At 41.9% G+C, this 23575-nt stretch overlaps 1 protein-coding gene across 1 annotated transcript in view; it reads left to right on the plus strand.

The window, feature by feature from the left end:
• SVOP (SV2 related protein) overlaps positions 1 to 23575 on the plus strand; it is a 65150-nt gene that overhangs the window by 16087 nt on the left and 25488 nt on the right. Inside the window, exons 4-7 of the mRNA XM_039861780.1 lie at positions 29 to 127; positions 3913 to 3984; positions 12010 to 12134; positions 23009 to 23072. Coding sequence (XP_039717714.1) covers positions 29 to 127; positions 3913 to 3984; positions 12010 to 12134; positions 23009 to 23072 — 360 coding nt within the window. The remainder of the gene's footprint in view (positions 1 to 28; positions 128 to 3912; positions 3985 to 12009; positions 12135 to 23008; positions 23073 to 23575) is intronic.

Below are 23575 nucleotides of genomic sequence, written 5' to 3' on the forward strand. Positions count from 1 at the left end.
CCTCATGATGTTTGCTTCCTCCCTGCAGATGGCCGATGCCATGGAAATGATGATCCTGAGCATCCTCGCGCCACAGCTGCACTGTGAGTGGCGGCTCCCCAGCTGGCAGGTTGCATTGCTGACCTCGGTAGGCAGCCAGCAGCTCTCTCCCATTGTGTACAGTTCTGGTCCACTGGGGTGGTCTGTGGGATATCCCCCTCCTTCTGCTGCTGCCAAAGGCTCAGCAGAAAAGAAGTAACCATGCATGGAAATACCATGACCTCAGTTCCCTCTACTCCTCTCCCTACTTTATATATCCTGGATGATTGGCAGCCAACTCTATTGCATGCAGGGATTCAACTACCTGGAAGCCCTAGACATCTTGCTCAATTGCCGGAAAGTTGGAACCCACCTAGGCACATCACTTAAACCTTATAAGCCTTACTCTTCCAAAAAGGAGATGCCAATACCACCCATGCAAGGGTGATTTGAGGACTGGAAATGACACAGTGCCTGACACATAGTAGATGTTCAATAAATAGTAGGGAGCTGCTGCTCCCTAGAATTAAGGCTTGATAAAGAATGAGGCAGAACCTTCAATTTTTGTTAGGGAGAGTTCAGCAGTAACCTTCTAAAAGGGAGGGAATGCCAGGCCGGATAAGAGGATAATAATAATCCTCACAAAAGCTAATATTTATTGAGCATTTACTGTGCAAATGGCTTTATATACATTGTATATAACATATGCATAATGTACATTGTGCTCTTTAATCCTCACAACCCTATGAGGTAGGTACTATTATTAGCCGAGGAAAGTGAAGCACAGAGTTGTTAAATCACTCATGAAAGATCACACGGCTTAGCTAGTGGTAGAGTAATTGCTAACTAGGAATGCTTCCCAGAATGCTGTTTTCTATGGACAACTGTTCTGGGATGACCTGAGTGCCTTCAGCAACCAGGACTAGTCTGATATTAGCAATAAGGTTGTGAAGCTCAGTGAGAGAAACATCATAAGCACGTATACCTGCATAAATGTGGCTCAGTCACCTGCTAGATGTGTGACCTTGATTGACATACTTTTGGTCTTTATTTCATCATCTGCAAAGTGGGGGTATTAACACCCAGTTTTCTGCAGATGGGCAACAAAATCCCTACAGTGCTTAGTACATAATGGGGGCGTGTAAATGATTTCTTTCTTATATTCCTCATTTTCACTGATGCCTAGTAAAGAATAATCACAATTCTGTGTTTTTGCAATGCAGGGCCTTTTTGGTCTTTTGTCACTGGTTCATAACAACCACCATTTATTGAGCACTTATCTTATGCCAGGCTCTGTGCATTACCTCTTTAACCCTCTCCACCCTATGAAAGAGGTGCTATTATTATATTACTCCCATTTCTGCAGACAAAGAAACTAAGGCTCAGAGAGGGGTGATGATTGCCCAAGCTCAGATAGCCCATAAAAGGCAGAGGCCAAACTGAGATCCAGGCCTGGTGGACTCAGAGTCCCTGCTGCCAGCCCCTGCCCTGGACTACTGATATGAAGTTTGGACTCATGGGCTGTGAAGTTCTATGGCTAAGTTTTCTGTGGAAAAGTTAGACTACTGCAGGAATTGCTTTCACTGCACAATGTACATGAGGATAAGACAGATCTGCCATTGCTGTCACAGGAAATACTATGTGATATTACTGTAATTACTGTAATATAGAACTACTGCTCTGCTGTGCCTAAATCTCTCTCTTGGGGATGGGAGAATAGGGAAAATTCGTGTTTGGGAAGATGCTTAACTCTTTCAGGATGCAAGGATATCGCTTAGCACATGACTAAGGCAATACCTTACCCCAAGACAGTAATCTTCAAACATTTTTGTTCTTGCTAATCTAAAAAAGAATTGTATAAGAACTATGCAGCCCCTAGGACTATCACAAGTTTTTAAATTGACATTAAAATTTTTAAAAGTATAGGTTGCAGATTATATAATTTCTGATATATTGAAATATTAAAAATTTAAATGAAATTATCATATCGTTTTTTAAATGTGTCCAACAGAATTGAAATGTTTACCTGATAGCCGCCATTATCTGTTTAAAAATAACATGAATAAGCTCTTCAGAAGAATTTGGAAGTTTTGCATTGTCTTGTTTTCTTCTTAAACTGGTATTTCCATTCCATTTCTCCATGTAATTTTATCCTAATGTAATGTTTTACTAGGCTTAAAAGTATTTCATTTGTCACACTGTCATAATTTTTTGTGACAAAGTATATAAATTCTAAATTATTATTTTTAATTTTCTGAGATCATAAAGCTATAGTATTAAAATTTTTCTCCAGCACTGAGATATCATAATTCTTAGTAATATACAATAGATCAAAACAGCAGAGATAATTAATTTTGATATATAATTATTAAACATAAGTAAATTTTTATCTGGAATATACCCTTAATGAGTAGTATGGAGTATTTCTCAATTACGTCACATATTCTTGGCTGAATACTTATTGCTAAATTGAGACAGGCTTCGGCAGCAATTCTATCCCTATTTTTCACTTTTACTGAATGAATATGACTATGAAGAGCATTGTTCACACAAAAAAAGTTTAGGAGTTTAGGAGGAACTGAAGTTTGTAATCACTCAATAAAGTAATGCCACTTGATTTTTTTTCAACAACTTCCAATTTATATGCCAAAGAGCCCACATCAGTCGCTTATGAAACATTATTTTTAGTGATCAAATTTGCTGACTGCTCAATGAGGCTTTCCTTCATTTTGGTTAAAAAAATAGAAAAGAATTGGAATGCAGATGAGTTGCAAAGGAATTTTTAACAGTGTCATTGGTGTCCCTTTTGAGGCATTCTGGAGGGTTTAACTTCAAAGCAATGCTACGTGAGGTGCCTGGTGAGACTGGAGGAGGGGCAGTTGAGAAAGGGAGAGTGGAACAATGACAGGGGAGCACCCTAACCTGTTTCCAGGAAAGAGTACGTATGGGAGTTGAGGACCTAGAAATTAATTCCTTTAAAATTAGCCATGTTGGCTTTTCCCATGGAATTCATCTGTGTAGCCCTTAGGACTTGCCTGGAAGAATCCTTTTGAGATCAGACTGCACTGGGCCGTGCCTTAACCTTTCTGGGACTCAGTTGCTTTACCTGCAGTTGGGGATAATATAGTGCCTGCCTTGTAGGGCTGCTGTGAGCATTAGGTAAGCCATGGGGATAGAGCATTCAGCATGGTGTCGGCACTTGATGAGTGCCCGGGAAAGGCTAGAGCAGTGGTGAAAGCTCTAGTGAACCTGCTTGGATTTAAGACCGGCTCTATTCTCTCCTCTTTGAGATACTGAGCAGATTTCTTAACCCTTTTGAGCCTCAGGCTTCCCATCTATAAAATGGGTATGATGATTCAAACCTCATCCACTCTGTTCAAGGATTAACAATGTAACAATGACTTTGATTGGCACAGAGTGAATGCTCCATGAATGCTTTCACTTACTAACAGCTTACAGCTCCCATCCCAACTTCCTGCTTGTTTTTTATACTCTCCAAATTTTACCTTGCAACCTGTGATATTTTCTTAGCAACAGGGCAAGACATTTCTTTGGTATAGAGAGAAATTGGTAAAATACTAGCTCTGCAGCCACGCTGCCTGATTCCAGCCTAGGCTGTTCCACTTACAGATGTGCAGCTTTACAGATGTGTGACGCCAGCCAAGTGTCCTCCCCTCTCTGAGTCTCAGTTTCCTCATCTGTAAAATGAGGAGAATAGTAGCACCCACCCCCACAGGATTGTTGTGAGGTTTAAAAAGTAACATGAAGCAAACAGAATAGTGTTTGCACCTTGCGATTACTGTGATGTTGCAAGTTCAATTTGTTGTTCTCTTTCTCTGCGACACTCCGACACTCCGTGTCACTGTCTAACAGAAACTGTCTTTCCACACACAGGTGGTCTTTGTTGGCATGATGTCCAGCTCCACTCTCTGGGGAAACATCTCAGACCAGTACGGCAGGAAAACAGTAAGGCGACCTCTTCTAAGCACATGTCCCCTGGGTTATCTCCATGATGGTGGTGACAAGTAGCAAAATGTGTGATTCTTGGGCACTTGGGAGGCCTCTTTAGGAGCTACGTTGCTGTGCAGTGAGAAGACTGCTCTGAGGCTGCTGTAGATTCTTGAAATCACACATTCCCAGTGGGGCCCAACCATGTGCATTTCACGGTACAGAAGGTGCTGTTGGTCCCCACCTGATTCCCTTGGCACTCACCATTTACACAAGGCTAAGGGCAGACACGGGTGGTAGAGAAAGACACCAGCTTTCTTGCCCTAAAGTGGATCATCTCTCAATCCTAGCAGGAATGAGCTCTGAGACCGCCAGGAGAACCTGTTCATTAAGGCACCCTGAATTGTCTGCTGTCCCCGCCCCTTCCGGGGTTACCACCTAAATAAACTATTTGCACTAGAATCCTTGTTTCAGGGTCTGCTTTTGGGGAAGCCCAGCCTAAGAGATGACATGGGATGGATCTGTAAACAAGAGGAGAATTTACTGATCTGGAATTGCATTGAGCTCTTATTCTCTTTGTTACATCATGGCTTTGGTGGTCCCCTTTGCATGTTATGCTGCTCTTGTTTTGCTAACCTGCCCTTGGACTCTTTGATTCTTTCAGCATGTGAAGCTACAGTCCTACAAATTATGAACTTGGGCCTTAGTGGAGGAAAGATCTCTATAGATCCAGATAAGGTTTACTTGGTTATGTCACCTGCTCAGGAAAAAACACCACTCCAGTCGTGTGCATTCTGAGCTATCGCGTTCCTTGACTGTTTTATTCTTCTCTTTCTTGGACGCTCCTCATCAGCCTGCAGTTTCTCCAGAGGCAGGGGGGTGTAGTGGCTACAAACTTGGGTTCTGAAGTCATGTGGACCTGGATGCAAACCTGATTCTGCCACTCCTGGCTGTGTGACCTTGGGCAATTGAATTGGCCTCTCCGAACATCAATTTCCTCATATGTGTAAAGAAGAAATAACAGAATCTACACTGGAGAGTTAATTGAGGTCACGAGTGTGGATCATTGTGCACAAGGCCTAACCACAGGACACATGTGAGCCAGTCTTGCAACAATAGCATTTCTAACAAGTCCTCAGGTATCGCTGATGCTACGGGTCCGGGGACTACGCTTTGACAATTAGTGGCTTAGACAATTAGTGGCTTGGAACTAAGAATGGGGTAGATATCTAAACAAACTTAGAATTCTCTTAAGATGGAAGAAGGGATATATGGATGCTGGGTGGATAACAGCCAGGCCTGTTACAACTGGCATGCCACAGACCGAAAATAAAACAGGATCCTCCATGGCAGGCTCTATACCAAGCATGATATATGCATTAGCTAACCCCCACGACAACCAATGAGGAAGGTACTATTTTCACTCTGATTTTACAGAAGAGGAAACCGAGGCACAGGGAGTGAGCAACTTGCCCAGGGCCACACATTTTATAGATCGCAGAGCCAATCTCACTCTTCCTCATTCTAGACCCTTGTCTTAACTCTGATACTAATGGCTTGAATCTGTAGGTGCTCGATAAATAAAATATGTGTTGGCTCAGTGAGTGAATGAATGTTTGAACGGTGCTGCACAGGGAGTAGACTCCAGCTACAGCTCCTCTCCTACTGTGACTGGGCAGTAAACACGTGGGCTAGCGGACACCTGGGAGATACTGACGAATAAAACCTCTGGGAAGTGGCTTGTGGCTGGGCCAGAAGCGGCAGGGCTGGGAAACTAACTGCAGCTATTGGAACCGAGAGGATCTTGGTTGGTTTTAGGGGCTGGAGAGGTTAGTTGGAAAGATGTCTCCAGGTCTCCCAAAGAGAATAAAAGCTGGATTACTCTGGCCTTCAGGTGGTAGTGTTCTAGACTCTGCCCCAATCCACTTTCCCACCCACTTTCTGTTTCTGGAGGGTGCGAGTCACTGCTTTAGTGATTTTCTGGTTGGAAAAAAGACCAGAGTGAAAGCTAGAAAGAGGAAGGAAGGGAGTGAGGAAGGAAGGAAGGAAGGAAGGAAGGAAGGAAGGAAGGAAGGAAGGAAGGAAGGAAGGAAGGAAGGAAAAAGGGAAGAGAAGAATTTCTTAAAATAAAATCGAGCCATTTCTGTGGTGGAGCTGAGCACCAGTTAAATAAACTGTAAACCTGTGGCTGTCTGAGGCTGGACCTAACATCAATCTTCAGGTCTATAAAATAATGGAAGGAAAAAGCTCTCCTAACGTCTTAACGTGGCTTCTTCCTAAGCAGACTGGGCATGGAGGTGGACAACTCATTCCTCTGTCTCTGGCTAAAAACATTTTTTATTTACTTGTTCTTGAGTCAAGTGTGTGTGTGTGTGTGCGCGCGCGCACACACACACACACACACACACACACACACAAATGCAGGAACCTGCAATGAGGAATTTTACTGTGTCCCAAATTCTGTTATCTAATTGCTGAATACTGAAGCTGTGAGGAATCTAGGGGTAAAGGAGTAAAAATACCTTAATTTGGGGCCTGAATCTGCCACTGGGTGACTAAAGTAAGTCACTACTCCATCTTGGACCTTGGTTTCCTTATTTATATTAAAGGAAGTTGGATTAGATAGTAGCTGATATTAATAACTACCATTTATTGAATTCCCTAAACTAAAGGGCAAATGGGTTTTTGTCCCTTGGGTCTGTTCTAATCCTTCAGTAGAGGATGTCAGGAACATGAATTCAAAGAGTCAAAAGACTTTACTGATCAATCTTCTTTGTTTACCTGAAAAGTCCTGACTTCCCTTAGAAGAGTATATTTACCAAGGACAGTGAGTCATACAGTGCTCCCAGGAGGTAGCCCTCTAGAATATAGAAGTCTTCGTGTTTATGATGGGCCTCAGAGAAGAAAGCTATAAGCTTAGATTTTAAAAAGATTCATAGATGAGTTTTTAGTAATGCCATTTACTGAATCTTATGACTTCTAAACACATTTTGGCACCTTCTAGAACAGTGGTTCTTAGGGGGAGAGGGATTTTGCTTTCCCCTCTCTCCACACGCTAAGCAATGTCTGCAGGTATTTTTGATCATTGCAACTGTGGGGAGGGGTGCTACTGACATCTAGTGAGCAGAGGTCAGAGAGTCTGCTTGAAATCCCACAGGACACAGGAGAGTCCCCCCACCACAAAGAATTACCAGGTCCAAAATGTGAATGGTGTTAAGGCTGAGAGACCAGGTGTTGAGAGGGAATGTACAGATAGTGCCAAGTTGCTGTACTGTGAAGAGTTCATTCTCCATCATCTTACTCCATCACCCGGAACTCCTCAACCTTCATTTCAGTATTTGCCTGAGGGGCTCATTTGGACAAATATTTCATTTGTCCATAGCATCATTGTGAAAAGCATAGGCTCTGAGGCCAGACGGCTCACATTCAAATCCCAGCTCCTTCACTTATAGGTTGCATGAGCTTGGGCAAGTTATTCAACCTCTCTGTGCCTCAGTTTCCTCATCTGTAAATGGAATAATAATAATCTTCCATTGGGCTGTTATGAGGAGTAAACGGGTCCTTGAACAGAGAGCTCTTGGCTCAGAGGAAGCATTTCATCGATGTCCATTGTTATTCCTATTATTTGCCAAACTCATGGTGCCAATACTGGCAATGCCAGTATTAAAATGCAGATGTGTCATCTCCAGAATTCACATTTTCCCCCTGACTTTGGCTGCAGGAAGACATAATTGAATTATCCCTTAGAATTCAGTTGATCAGTAGGACATCCATCCATCCCAAATAGATGAATCTTGAGGGGCTGCCTAGTGTGTTCCTCCAGCTCTCCTGACCAGCTAGCTAAATTCCACAGCCAAGGTAAAGCTAGCATGACTAGAGGCAGAGGAGAGAAGGCACCCCCAGACTTCAGGGCCCCCTCGTCCCCTGCATGGCATCTGGCCCAACGTCAGGGAAGATGGATCAGGCTCTAATTATAAACCTTCCCCAGAACTCCTCCAGGAACAGCGGGCGAAGGGGCAGCTGGCGAGTTTTAGCAAGTGCTGAAAATCTCCTCTTAGCTCCTTGATCTGCCTCAGCCCAGCTGGGAGGTTTCTGTGAGGGCGTCCACTGCATGGCTTTGCAGGGAAATCATATATGGGGTTGGGACTCAGTGGGCCACTTTGATTCCTATAGAAGTTGCTGCAGTCAGGGGGCTTATGGCGGCCAAGTAAATGATGTGGATGTGTGGCTTTGAAGGGATGGAGATAAATGCATCCAGGTTCATATCCCAGTGACCCTTGTCGAATGAGGTAATCTTGGGCAAGTTGCTTCACCTCTCTGAGCCTGTTTCTGCATCTGTGAAATAGGGTGCATAATAGTAGGGAGCTCATAGGGCTGTTGGAAGGATTAAATAAGAAAATGTATATAATACTTCAAACAGTATTTACTGATGCATGGTTAGCCCGCGATCAATGGTTACTGCTATTGGTTGAGATGCAAAGAAAAACAATTTTAGAATACAATCAGGTCACTAGTTCAATGTCTATAGGTCCATGTTACCTCTATTGAGGAAAAGGAAGTGACTAGCAGGCACTATATTTTTTGAAGATAGATTCAAATGTCCTTGACCTGTGACTATTCTCCTTCTATTTGAGCATGGTTGGAGAATACCAAGGTGATTAAGAGTCAGATAGCCCTGCAGGTGACTGAGCCATGCTCATGATGAAATCGGCATGCTCCTCTTGGGGATGGCAAGCCTGGCGCCTAAGTGGTAGTAAGACTTTTAGTTTCTTGGAGCAGGAGGTGGAAGCCTTTCCAGGCTGCAGGTTGCAAACGAATGAGCCATGGACTGAATATGGCCCACACATGTGTTTTCTTTATCCCATACAATGCTTCGTAAGATTTTGAATCAGTTGCCTCCATTTCAAAAATGACAGATTTGCGTAAAAATAGAGTTATGTTTTTTTTAGGGGGCTGTCTGGCAGCCTGGGAGCCACATTCTGTGATGGTAACTTTTGACCAGAGCTGAGTAAAGGCTGACAAGACAGGGCAAGTTGTCTTCCATTCACCCAGGCCCACCTGCTCTTGCTCCATTACACTGCATGGTGCATGTATGTTCTCTACTAGAGGTAATGGGGAGACGTCAAAGGCCCTAGAGGAGGGAGTGGCTCATGCACAGTACAGCATTTGGGGGTGAAAATCCTGGCTCCAGTTTTGACTCTGTTGATCCTCAACGAATCACTCAACTACTTCAAACATCACTTTAAAGTGGAAAATGAAAATAACAAACTCTTTCCAAAGGTCGTTGTGAGGATCCAGCATAATGATGTGACAGTAATTAAAAATATGAATGAAAGTTCCAGGAAGTCAGAGATTCTGGTTGTCATGTTTCCTACTGAAGTCCAGAACAAAGCCCAATGCCTAGCAAACAGCAGGCATTCGATATATGCATAGCAAATGGATAAATGAATGAATAATAGTACCTTGACACACAACAGATGCAACAGATGCTCAAAACATGCATAGTGAACAAATGAGTGAATGCATGAATGATATATATCAGTACCTATAGTGGGGGCACGCAGCAGATGTTCGATACATGTATATTGAATGAATAATATGTATCAGTACTCTAGTGTCTGGCATACAGCAAGCACTCACGACATGGTTATTGTTGAATGAATAACTGAATGAGCAAATTAATGAATGCATAATGTCTATGTATCTATTTCTAGAGCCTGGTATACAGAGGATACCCAATAAATAAATATGGAAGGAAGGGAGAGAGGGAAGAAAGGAAGGAAAAGGGAAGGGAAGGGAAGGAAAAAGAAAGGAAAAGAAGGAGGGGCTAACAATCTAAAAGGTAGAACAGATGTTATTGGGTAGAATAATAAGTGTACTTAATGAGAAGCACAAAGACTTTTCTGCAGTGTCCATGGCCAGTGCTTAGCTAGGGCTTGCTGGCAGTGCCCATGCCTTTGCAATAACCATGACAGTACTTACACACGGTTGCTGAGTCCTCATTTTCTGGGCAGCTGGAAAGCCCCAGCATCAGCAGGCAAATTCAGAGCCAGCTGTAATCTGCTGTGATCCAACAGGACAGGTCGGCGTGCCTGTCTGTGCTGCCTGTCATGGAGGTCACTGGTGACCTCAATGGGTTGATGTAACTCCCAGTCAGCCCTGGGAGGGACACTTAGCTCCCATGCCCCAGTCTGGGTGCCCTCTTGTCTGCTGTCTACTCTTCTCCTGGTTTTCCTTTTTATTTTCTCTGTTGCTAATGATATCCTGTTTCTCATTCAAGACTCTTTGGGTTCCAGGGAAGAAAATCTCTATTGAGTTAGCTTAAGCCAAAAGGAAGTAATTAAAGTATATATGTGTTAGGTACCAATTTCATAGTGATGTGTTTAAGGGTGCAGAAATGTTGCTTTATTATTATTTCAATAGATTCAGGGCTTCCTACTTTAATAATTCTTGTCCTACCTGTTCTTTTATGTACATAATATCTTTCTTTGTATCAACTTTTTTAAAAATGAAATTAATTTTCTTTGGAAAAGAAACTTTATAGAATGTCTTAAATGGGAAATCAGTAACAATTGCCCTAAGGAAATATCTGCAAAGATAAATACAGTGAAAATAAAACTATGTTATTAAATTCTAGCTGGTTATGGTTGCCTCACTGCTCTCCCTGTTAAAAAGAGATTAATAAGAGTTTAAAAAGGTGTTTGAGACAGACTAGCACCACATGGATCCCTCCTTTTAGACATAATCAGAGGATTGAAGGTCGAAATGAAAAAGAAATCACTTTCTCGCAAGGTGATTCAAAGTTATTTAAAACATTCTCTCTACTATCTAAAATCATTTTCCAAAAGACCTCAAATCACCTGGTAGACCTTTAATTTTCCTCTCTAGTCTTTTTAATTCAGTTTAAGATGTTAAGATTTTAAAGATTTTAAATCATATGCTTCACACTTTTCCGCTAAAGTGTCCCTCGTGGAGGCTGGAGTGTAAACTGAACCCCAGACCTGAGAGGAGTGCTTCAGAGAGACGCCCGTCCAGAATGTTCTCAATCTCTGAGGAATGTACACTATGGCACGTAGTTCTCAATCTTGTCAAACATAATGTCCCCTTTATTTAAAAAAGTTATTAAAAAGTTTAATAATGTTTCTTAATTATACAGAAATAATTTCAAAGATGAAATAGCCACTCACATAATGGAAATAATAAATCATCTATAATGGCCTGTAATATGAGGAAGAACATTTTTAAAATAATTAATAAAATAAGATTATTTTTAATCGTATTTTATTAATTGTAAATGTTCATGTTGTAAATGTTCATGTACAACTCTGCCTAGATAATAAAAGGAAGGAATTAATATTTGCCCCTGATTATAAAGAAGCTTGTATTTAACTGAATCTTGTTGGTGTTTTTTTCTTTACATTTGACATTTGGAATAAGATTCAGTTGAGTCTATTCATAGATATGCACTGAAGACCTGTCAGTGCAGGCAGATCCCGAAGTGTTCCCTCAGTGACTCAAATGCCACATACAGCATTGCCATTGACAACACGGTTTTCTAAAATGATGAACAATTTTGTAAACTTCCAGATAAAACAGAGCACAGTCTTCCTTTGATTTACCTGGAAGTTGCCTTCCTAAAAAGTGTAGTATATTCAAACTATAGCAAAAAAAAAAAAAAATTCTGTTTATATGTAGAATAAAGTGAAGATCTAGGTGCAAATAATCATCAACGGAGTTTACAGCTGTGTGACTGCAAAGTGAGAAGTTCGACTCGAGATGGTGCAGGATGCAGTTTCAACCCAATAAAGACATCTAATATCTCTGGGCCCTGACTATTAAATGCCAATCATTGGGACAATGCCCCACAGTTTTGCCACATACTCCCTAGGGATTGGTACTACCCATATAGAAAACCCCTGGCATCCACTTGGCTGTGTGGGTTACCCGTCAACATGACCCTATTAGTGACTTTAAACATGTGTGGGGGCCATGTGACCTGGAGGTGCTGAGAAGCCCTGTGACCTGGTGTCTCCTTCTCTGCAGGGGCTGAAGGTCAGCGTGCTCTGGACTCTGTACTATGGCATTCTTAGTGCTTTCGCACCTGTGTACAGCTGGATCCTGGTGCTCCGGGGCCTCGTGGGCTTCGGGATCGGAGGGGTCCCCCAGTCGTAAGTAAATACCCAGCTCTGGCCTTCCAGCCAGGCAGCCAGTCAACTGTATTCAGGGCCTCGAGGGATATAAAGATGGCTATGCCAGGGCCTCTGGTATCAGGAGCTATGATGTAACCAGAGAACAGTATCATTATCAGAACTGTCATGAGTAACAACAACAAAAGCAATACAATAGCTGGAAGATCATAAATGTGAAATAATAATAAAAATAATAGATTTAGCACAGATTGGACATTTCTCTTTAACACATCATGGCAGACCCAAGAATTATTGCAATCTCCATTTTACAGTTGAGGAAACTGAGACTCTGTGGGTGAAATCATTTGCTCAGGTCACGCCGTGTATAGGTGGAGCTAAGAACCCCAGTTTATCTGCCTACAACATCTGTGCTCATAGTATGTATGATGCCTCTCTCTCCCTTCTAATGTAAGCCTGAAGCAGGGCATGGGGCTAATGATTTGTGATTAGGTGTTGTTTTGTGGTTGTCACTGGTGAGATGCTGAGAGTAGTCAGAGTTGTAGGAAGAAGTCACTCTCTCCTGGGAGTTTGGGGAATCCTAAAGCAGAGATTGGCAGATGATGGCATGCAGGCTGAATCTGAAGTGCTGATTGGTTTTTTAAACAAAGTTTTATTGGAACACAACCACACTCATTTATTTACATATTACATTATGCCCATTTTCATGCTATAGCAACAGAGTCGTCCCAGCAGAGACTCTGTGTCCTGCAAACCCTGAAATATTTCCTATCTGACCCAAATATGTTGGCCCCACTGTAAAGGATGATGATAGCCAATATTCAGTGTTTATTAACAAGCAGGTGCTATTCTAAACAGTTTTTCCAGATTATCTCATTTAAGCCCCCCAATTTCCCTATCAAATAAATTCTATGATTAATCCCATTGTACATATAAAGAAACCGAGGCACAGAGACATAAGTAACTTGCCCCAGGGGACATAATGAAGAAGAGGCAGAGCCAAAATCTGAACTCAGGCCCTCCAACTCCAGATGCTTGGTTTCTAACCATTGAATTTTACTTCCTTGCTATTAAGAATGTAAAGGATTTGGAAAGACTCAGAAGGGGGATTAGGAAGATATAAGCTATTTCCTAGGAAGGAAAATGCATGAAAAGAGGAAGCCATAGCTGAGTCTGAGGAAGGCTAACATCTCAGTTTAATTAGCTTGTTGGGGTGACATATACGAGAGCTGAAAGCTGAGGTCAGACAGATAGACCAGGATAAGCTCGTTAAAGCCTTGAATGCCAGGCCAAAGGGATTGTCTACAGGCAGTGGGGAGCCACTGAGAGTTCATGAACAGAAGAGGTGATTCAGAAGTGTTAATTGGCAGTGGTGGGTAGGATGGGTTGGAGGTAAAGAATCCTACTACAGTAATTTAGGGAAATTTTGTCACAAAGATCAGGTCATTCCCTTCTAGTTTATTTATTCATTCAACCAATATTTCTTGAGCACCTACTATGGCACAGGCCTACGCTAGGTGCTGGGAGTACAGCAGTGAGCAAAACAGACATGGCTCCTGATACAGGTTGGGATCCTGGGAAACAGACCCTGAGATAAAGATTTGTGTGCAAGTAATTATCGGGATAAACATCTGTAAGGGAGTGAGTAAAGCGTGGATGGGCAGAGGAAGAAATTGAGTTGCAATGTGGTTGCAACAGAAGCCTCAGCTGATTCTGTAGAGGTTCAGAAGCTGGGATGGACCTTTAGAGTTGTTCCGAATTGAGGCATTGAAGCTGGAAATTTGTGCCTCATATCAGCCACATTGGATATGGGCTGCCCTCAAGGAGGGAGCTCTTAGCAGGCAATGCTCCTGGTCATTCCAGAGAGACTGTGTGCCTCTGTCCTAAAGGTTGAATCCAGGTTGTATATCACAGCATCCATTACAGTTCATCCCTGGCACTTCTTGGAGGCACTTACTTCATATTATATGTTCACCTCATCTGGGAATAGCTCCTTCAGGATTCTGGTTGGTCTTTTTCCTGAAAAGACTTATAAGAAGATGGTTAGTGAGAGAAACTATGGCCCCTGCTAGTGCTTCTAGCTACATACCTATAACCAGTGCCTAGCATCTCCTTCCTCTGTTACTCATTCTAGATTCCCCTCACCTTTGCTTAGCACTTCTACTGATCTACCTGGTGGTTTACCTGGTGAGGTAACTCAGATCCCATGCCTGAGGTCCCTGTTCACCATGCTCTTCTCAGGCCATAGCTGCTGCTTGTCCATTTAACACCAAAATTGGATGGTCTGTCACCTGGGTGCCTTATTAGGTAGCCCTAATACCTCCTGATACTCAGGATCAATTCTTCAGACAAAATGCTGACTCTTTTTCTTGCCTGCTTATTTTGTGGCACAAGGAACCCAAAGTTAGTAGATGGCAGCTGTTGCTTAAAGTCTAATGGGACTCTTGCTATGTCCTCTGGTAGAAGCATGTCATCTCTGGGAGCCAGGACCTCTAGACCCACAGAGCCTAGAAGTTGTAGGATAGAGGAAGTACAAATTCCCCCAACTGGGTCTTTGGGAATAATGGTAACAAAAGCCACTCCTACTTCAACCCTTTGATTTCTAGAACCATGTATTCTTTCTATACAGTACTACATAATGGTCATTGGTTGAATGGTGTATTGTGTCCTGGAAACAGTGCCATCTCCAAGCTGATGCCTCTATTGCACCTTCAAAAGGCTGGTCCATCACTCTCTCAAGCCAGCAGCTTCAAGGTGGCAAATTTGATAGGATCAGTATATTCCATGGTCATATACCCACTGCTGCATCTTCTTTGTTATAATTCGGCTCCCTTAGTCCAGGGCATTGTTATCTGGGACCATGTATCAATGGGCCAAATACTTTGAAAGCCCTCAGATAATGGTGCTGGCTGAGACCCTATGGGAAGGAAAGGCAAACTAATACCCAGAGTATGTGCCAATTCTGGTCAAGATGAATCATTGCTTCTTCTGAAATGGAAGGAGTCCAATGTAAATAGCTTGCCACCAAGTGACATGGATGGTTCTGTCCTGGGAGCTGCTTGTTGATCTCTGTTGCTAGAAGATTGGCCTTAGTGGGTGAGGATCTGGGCATTGCAATCTCTCCCTCTCAGGGTTAATGGTTTGGTGATTGACTTCTTGAGCCTGTTGAGTGTCATGACTGGGAAGAGGTGATTTAGAAGAGTAATGCTAATGCTGAGGTAGTGTGGCTAGACCATTGGATCTGAAACCTGACTATCCAGTTTCGAATCCTGACTCTGTCACATAATAGCTGTGTAACCTTAGGCAAGTCACTAAACCTTTCTACATCTCGGTTTCTCCATCTTTAAAATGGGGGTGAGATCAGTTAGAATATCAAATGACGATACATATAAAGTGCCCAGGACAGTGCCTCGATAAATGTTAGCACGCATCTGGTCTGTTGAAGGCTTTGGTAAGAAGCTCAAGTGTCACCCTGATGGATGATGGACACAGTGTATAATTGTAGACAGAACACATGGGAAAGGGAGGAGGTGTGACCACAAAGAGTTAACACAGGATCAAATCCCCAGACTCTTCCTGCCACTTGGCTGGAGGAACAGTGAGTAGCTCCTAGTTCTCAGTCCTTCCCTCCCTTCTCCATTATCGATCGATCCCTGCCAGGCTCTACAGAGTAGGCATTTGACAAATTCTTCTGGATCTGGGAGGAGCTTAAAAACCACTGGGCTTGAAGCAGAGACCATTAAGCAAAGCCCATAAATCTGGGCTGGCAGGGGCTTGTGGCCCATTTGTTCTACTTCTGGCCCAACTCCAGGAATTCCTGCAGACACTAGCCACTAGCCCCATTCATGAGCCATTCATTGACCAGGGGACAGTTGTCTCCTAGTGGCTGGAAGAATACCCTCACAGAAGTACACATTAAATTTCTTTCCCAGGGATGCTCAGGTAGTTGACAGCAAAGCCAGCCTCGAAACAGCCACCTGGATTTTCTTCCAGGTGGGAAAGGAAAGGAACTAAGTATTCAGAATGTCCACAGAGATTCTCGTTCAAGATGGTGGAATGAAAAGAACTGTTTTTTACTTCTTCCTCCACATTTTCTGGAAATGACATAAAAGGCATAAGAAATAGAATAGATCTTTAGTAGTACTGGAAAACAATAAAAGAATGCCATCAGCAGACCAGAAAATTTGAGGAACTTCTGGAAAATTATAAGCAGATAGGATTGCAATGGCAGAGTAGCTAGAAGAGAGAAAAACCACCTCTTAAAATTGCAAAGAGAAGAGATCTTTGGGGAGAGAGGACAGGGCAGCCAGGAGAATGAAATAAGGGACACAGAGCAGCTAGAAGGGCCTTTACCCCTTATCGTTATGTTGTGAGGGTCTTCAGCTTTCACACCTGCTCCCTACCCCCGCACCCCAAAAGTCATGCCTCCCCATTAAGATGTTCATTTATTGAACATTACTATGTCTTTCTGTTTGTTTATTGAGCTATTAATACATTGCAGGCACCAAGCCATGTGCTTTATACACATAACCATTTTAAAACTCACAAAACCTTAAGACATACATATTATTATCTCCATTTTACAGGTAAGAAAACTGGGACTTTAAAGTAGTAACATGCCCAGCATCACGTAGTTAGTAAATGGCACAGCTGAGATTTAAACATCATCACTTGACTCTCCAAACGTATTCTCTTAATTACTCAATCCTATAGCTTTTTGTCCATGAGGTGAGCAAATGAAAACCACAGAATTACAGAAGAAATATTTAGCCACCCAAGAGAGCCATTGGCTTCCCAGCACTTTCACTCCATCTATTTACATAAAAATAATTGTCTTAATTATGCAATGTTCTTATCTGGTTATACAAATGGCTCCCCTAAGTTCATTATTTGGAAACATTTAGTTAATATATTTTTATGTAATTAAATATAACTAAGAGTTTCCTTTCATTTAGAATAGCTTTATCCAATTGCACCCCTCTCAAAACCAATGAGCAAGATTTTGCTGTATAATTTTGTAAGCCTAACAATTAGAAGTCCTTATAACGTACTCTGAATTTCTAGTATAAATACAAATTATAATATTAAAAATTTAAAAATTGTTTTCTTTTCGTGTTATTGAGATATAATTGGCATATATCACTGAATAAGTTTAAGGTGTACAGCATAATGACTTATGTATCTTGCAAAATGATTACCTCAATAAGTTTAGTTAACATCCATCATCTCATACAAATTATATTATTAATGCGGAGCCTGTCCCTCTGCCCTGATCTGTGCTTTTCTATATCCTGCTTTCTTTCTCTCTCTTCTTTCTTCCTTCCCCCAAAATATGTTTTCACATTGGTTCTTGATTATAACAACAATAACATTAATAGTGATGATGATGATGATAACAGTGTTAACTAGGTGCTAACCAAGTGCTAGGTACTATGCTAAATGCTCTCTTCAGACCACTTCATCTAGTCCATTGAACAATCCTTTTACCCCTATTTTACAGAGGAGAAAACTGAGGCTAAGTGACTTGCTTAAGGTCAGATGGTTATTAAGTGGACTGTAGAGGTTACCTTTCGCTTTGTAACGAACCACACATGGCTTAAAACAACAATATATTTAACTAATGATTTGGCAGTTCAGCTGTTTGGCTGTTCTGGTCTTAGTGGGGCTTACTCATGTGTCTTCAGTTGACTGGTAAATTAGATGGGGGCTGGTTAGGCTAGTGTGGCCACAGCTGACTCCTCTATGCTCCATAAGCCTCCCATCCTCCAGCTGGCTAGCCCAGGCACATAGTCACATGGTACCTGGGCAGGGGTCCCAGAGAGCAAGCAGAAGCCACAAAACCTCTTGAGACCCAAGTTTGGAACTGGCACAACAACACTTCTGCTACATTCTATTGATCAAAAGCAAGACACCAGGCCGAGATTCAAGGGATGGAGAAATAGATTCTGGGTGGAGTGAGCTGCAAAGTCACACTGCAAAAGAGCGTAGATACAGGAAAGAAAATACTGAGGCAACTTTCGCAAACCATCTACCACATGGAGAAAACGGGTTCAAATCCAGGTCTGTCTAATGCCGAGGCTCTTCCATTTGAACAAATCTTGGGAAAAGAGTTCTCAACTTACTTAGTCAGAAGGTCCTGGAAACTCATCAATATTCACTGGGTCTCTGATACTGATTTGGAGGTGATTCTGGGAATGTAGAATGAGTGCTTCTGAGAAGTTCTAGTCTCTTTAATTAAGGCAGGACAGAGAAATCACATTTAGGATATCAAATAATTCCATTTTCTGTCTATGAAGGAGCATTAAAACGGAAGAGACTTTACTTCAAGCAAGGGTTTAAATGTAACTTTATTTTTATCATTACAGACAATACATTTTTGTTTTAGAAATTTTAAAGAAGTAAATAAGCATCAAAAAAATGAAAATCGCCTCTAATTGCACCTACCGCCACACACACACACACACACACACACACACACACACACCCGCCCACACACAAATACAACATACGTGGGCATCTGGGCACATCATTTCTTATTTCCAGTAGAGGGTGCTGTGTACTTCAGCAGAAATGACACCTAAGACGCTGGGATAGAAACCTTGGTTAACTGGCATCGTACTTGCGTTTTAGCTTCTCTCAAAGATGCATACCGCCTGTTCTACCTTGAAACCTGCCTCAGAAGTTTCTTCAGATTGGTGTCTAGAATGAGCTTACTCACAAACCTGTCCTTGGAACTGCTCTTTCCTCCAAAGACTAAGAAGAAATGCCAAATGGAGATCGCAGGTCATTTCTTCCCAAGCATGTGATCCAAATGGCAAATCTCTAATTGCCAAAGCGCTGAAAATGCAATTATTCACAGTAGGGGTTTATTTACACCAGTATCAGCTGCTTTTTGGCATTGCTAATTACATTGCTCATTCTTTTATTCTTCAGTGTGATTGTAATAATCACCATACTTTGGATGAAGATCAAACAGCTCATTTTCATAATGAACTGCTATGAATAATGGCCAAGCGTGGGGCACAACCATTACGGGAAAGGATGTTTCTTGTGGCATAGGTTGCAAAAACAAGACATTGAAGACAATCTAAATATTAATCAACAGGTTTTCAGCTGTAAAAATGTCATGTGGTAGATCTACTATGTTAACATGAAAAAGTTTCCAAACTGTCTTATTGGAAGCAGATCCTGACACAGATTCAAGAGCAAGGACAGTCAACACTTGAACAGCAAGGGGGTTAGGGGCACCCACTCCAGCGCAGCTGAAAATCTAAGTGTAAATTTTGACTCCCTCAAAACTTAACTACAGTCAGCCCTTCATGTCCGTAGATTTTGCATCCTCAGATTCAGCCAAACATGGATGGAAAACAGTATCTTCTATTCATGAATAGGAAACTGCTACTGGGAATGTGAAAATAGTTTTCCATCTCTGGTTGGTTGAATCTGCGAATGTGAAACCCACAGATGGGAAGGGCTGAACTCCATGTGTAAGTGAACTCACCTGGTTCAAACCCACATTGTTCAAGGGTCAGCTGTAATAGTGTCCTCTGGGAGACCACAGCATACATGTCCAAATTGTCCCATTCAAGGGACAAGTTGAGGGCTGTTCCTAGGAAGTTTAAATTCTTTGGCACTTCTGGTCTGCCACGCAGGGTGGCAAAGCAACTTTTAGTGATCAGAGAAAGCACTCAGGGAAGAGTTGGCACTGGCGACTGGAAGTTGGAGTGGCATGCCAGGAAGTAGTAAGAGTCAGGGCGTTGGATGGGTGGAACATTGATAGTATGCTGCGTGTGCTAAGAAAAGAAAGGGAGGATGGGAGGAAGGGAGGAAGGAAGGATGGAAGCAAGAGAGAGAGGAAGGGGAAGGGAATTGAAGAAAAAAGAAACATACTATGTTGCTGAAATGTATTTATTTACATAGAGAATAGCTGGAAGGTTGCAAAACAAACAGCTGATTATAATGGCTTTGAGAGAGGGGAATAGAAGAAAGGTTATGAGGAAGAGGAAGGACTATCATATACTCTGTATATTTATGTATTGCTACATTGTTTTACAATGAGATGCATTCATGCACTACCTCTTTAACTTAAAAAAAAAAAAAAGGACTGCATGCTATAGGTTCATAATAAAAAGAAATCCTTGACATCTAAGGACAGAAATAGCTTTGCCCTTAGGATATGATTTTTGCATGATTAGTAGTTTGGCTTTAATTTGGTGGGGGGAACTAAACATGCTTCTCAATTTATTGTTACTATTAATTTTAAAAAGTAATATAAGCACATGTTTTGGAGACTAGAATAAAATTTCAAAGAAGTCACTAATGGTGTTCGTTGTAATCTTTTGCAACCTCTGTAATCTTGGTTCCTGTTTTCAGAGCTGAGTTAATGAAATTACTAATGGTTTTTGTGGAGAGATACTTATAGGAATATAATTTGGAACAACTTTTTTTGTAAATTGCTTTGATATATATGCATACATGTATATATACATATATGTCAAAAGTCTTAAAAATAAGCACACCTTCTGACTCAAATTCTACTTATGGGACTCTCCTAAGGAAACCACATGAAGACAAAAATTTCAACCTAAAGATGTTTATTGAAGTATTGTTTACAATTGTGAAACCATCGAAATAGGCAAACGAATGATGAGCTGTATAATATAGACAGAACTGGGTTAAAATTTTGGCTCTTCCACTTATTAACTTACTAGCTGTGTGATCCTGGTCAACTAGCAACTTATCTGACATAGACAGATGTTGATATGAAGATGGGGGTTAAAGATATACACACACGCATTATGGTAATTATAATTACCTGCCCTCATTGACTTGCAATGCTTATTGAGTAGAAAATCCAGGTAAAACATCTAGAATAGTGTTTGGCACATAGTAGGTCCTCAATAAAAGTTATTATTCATGCATATGATAGAATATATGTGTGTAAGAGGTTTTAAAATAGCATGGAAATATTTATAAACGGAATAAAAATAGGGTTCAGAATTCTTGAGTATGATCCCAACTCTCGGGGAGAGAAAGCGAGAGAACCAGGACAGAGAGAGGGAATATAATAAAATAAACTGTGATGTGAGACTAGACGACATTGACTTTTACTTCGTACTTTTCTCTGAATAGAGTACACATGAATTACAAAAGCCTCAGCCTTTATTCTGATGCTCTTGAGAATTCTTTCTTTTCTGGACAGAGGTGCCTTATATCGTAACCCTAAGAAGGGCTTTTACTAGTGACAGAACTGTTTCCAAATCTCTATGGTATTAGCAAGGCCAATTTTTAAAGAGATAGATGCTCTGCAGGGCAAGGTGTAGGCTGGGTTCCATAGAAACAGACAGACTGAGGCAGAGATTCTTGTACAAGGAATGCTCTTAGGAGGAGCCTGTGAAAGAGTGAACGATGCAAGAAAAGTGAAGGGAAGAAATTAAGCAAGGATATGGTCTCAGGTGAAGTCTGGACCCAGCCTGATCCCACAGGGAGTTCAGAAGTGTTCATTGTTCCACACGGTCTGTCCTACCTTGAGGTAGGGAGCATGGGTCTTTTGTACCTAACATCGGTCTGCAGCCTGCCCTCTGGAGAAGGGCTGTAGCTCCCAGGTTCCTCTGTGGTAAGGCAGCTTAGGACTAATCCTAAGAGAGGGTTGCAAGGATGAGCCATTAGCAGCAGCAGCTGGGATGTAGGCACACTGACCTAGTAAAGGGGTTTCAAGAGGTTGAGATAGGTCACCAGCACCATGTGCCTCAAACGAGTTCATGGAAATTAGCTTCCCCCACCTCCCTTATGAGTAGCCAGGAGAGTAACATGAGGCCACTGAGTAGCTCAGATGCCTAGCTTAGGTGGGAGGTGAGGGGAAAGAGAAGGCCTCCTTTTCCTAGCAAAATGGAAGGCAGCATGAAGGACTGGTCTAGAAGTTCCTTTCTCTTCCCAGCCTGTTGAGAGGCTGTCCAGTGGCTGAGGAAGTGAAAGGGAGGGGAAAGGAGTATGGAGGCATGGATGGAGGAGGCTTCAGTGCAGTTAAAACATTGGTTACGTTGAGTAAACAAGTAAATTGAGCAGATAAGTAAATATATGGAGGACAACGAGACCTGGATTTCTCAATGTTGGAAAAGGGAATTACCAAACATTGAGACTAGGAAGATTAGAAAGAACTTAACCTGCTGGTTGGACTAGAATTGAAAGTACTAGTATGCACTCATTGTTTTTTTTAACACATATACGCAGATAGATATGTGTAGAAACAGATATAGATATATGGTGTGCGTGTGGGGCAGATGCATGGGTGAATAGTTGGATGGATGGATAGATAGATAGATAGATAGATAGATAGATAGATAGATAGATAGAGCGAGTGAGCTCTTAGCTGTGTCTACTGTGAGGGCTTAGAAATGACACATCCCAATAGAAATTAGCGCACCCCAATCTTGGTTTCTAAATACCATCCTTTGCCAAAAGGAACTGTCACAGAAAAGATCCAAAATCAGACTGGCAAGAAACCAAGCAGCACTCGGAGAGTTGGAGAACTCAGGTTTATTATGCTGGTGGTCCCAGAGGAGCTAGCGCTCTGAAGATCTGGGCCCGGAGCTCAATTGCAACATTCTTTATATAGACCCTTTTTGGCATGGGCTCAATGGCAACAATTATTAAATTTGAGAATCATAAGGGGAGTTATTTAAAAATGTAGATGCCAGAACACCACCCCTAAGAGTCTGTTTTTGAGAGTCTGGGATGGGACCTGGGGATTTACATATAAAATTATCATCCCAGGAAATTCTGATGTAAGTGGTCCATAGCCCACACTCAGAGGAATGTTGACTGAGAAAAAAGCTGTAGCAATCTTTCCTCTCAGTCTTGACCTTAATCTCTTTTCTGTCTCTTTATTTTCCCAGGGTGACGCTGTATGCTGAGTTCCTTCCCATGAAAGCCAGAGCTAAGTGTATTTTGCTGATTGAGGTAAGGAGGGTGGCTGGGTTTCTGGAGAATTCTCATTCTTTGGTAGGAGGTTCTCAGGTGTCTTGAGCCACATGGCAAGGAGAATAGTTAAAAAAAAAAAAACATTAACAAACTCAGTATGCAAAGATTTAAATGGATCAGTTATATTGATTTTGACATGGTTATCTTAAAATACGGGTAAGTTCTTCAGTTGACAAGAAAATTCAATCTACTGTCCCTTTAAAAAATGCTGGCAGGTGGGTGGTATGTCTTTCTTGAACTGGAAATGGTTTTTACCTGAAAGTTGGGGTAGCTTGAGTGGACCAAACTCCTCCCCTGCCATATTATCACCTTCCACCCCTGTGTTTACCCAGATTCACCGGTGTCTTGTCTGAGATCTCTGTTGTTGGTCACCTCTGTGGCCTAGTTTGCCTTAAAACTCTCATGGTCCAGCCAGTCCCTCTCGAGCCCCCCTTCTACCAGGGTCCTGTTACATATTTTCCAACTATGATCTGGAAGATCTC

The sequence above is a fragment of the Pteropus medius genome, unplaced genomic scaffold (assembly GCF_902729225.1).
Source record: "Pteropus medius unplaced genomic scaffold, Ma_sr-lr_union100, whole genome shotgun sequence".
Taxonomy (NCBI): domain Eukaryota; kingdom Metazoa; phylum Chordata; class Mammalia; order Chiroptera; family Pteropodidae; genus Pteropus; species Pteropus medius.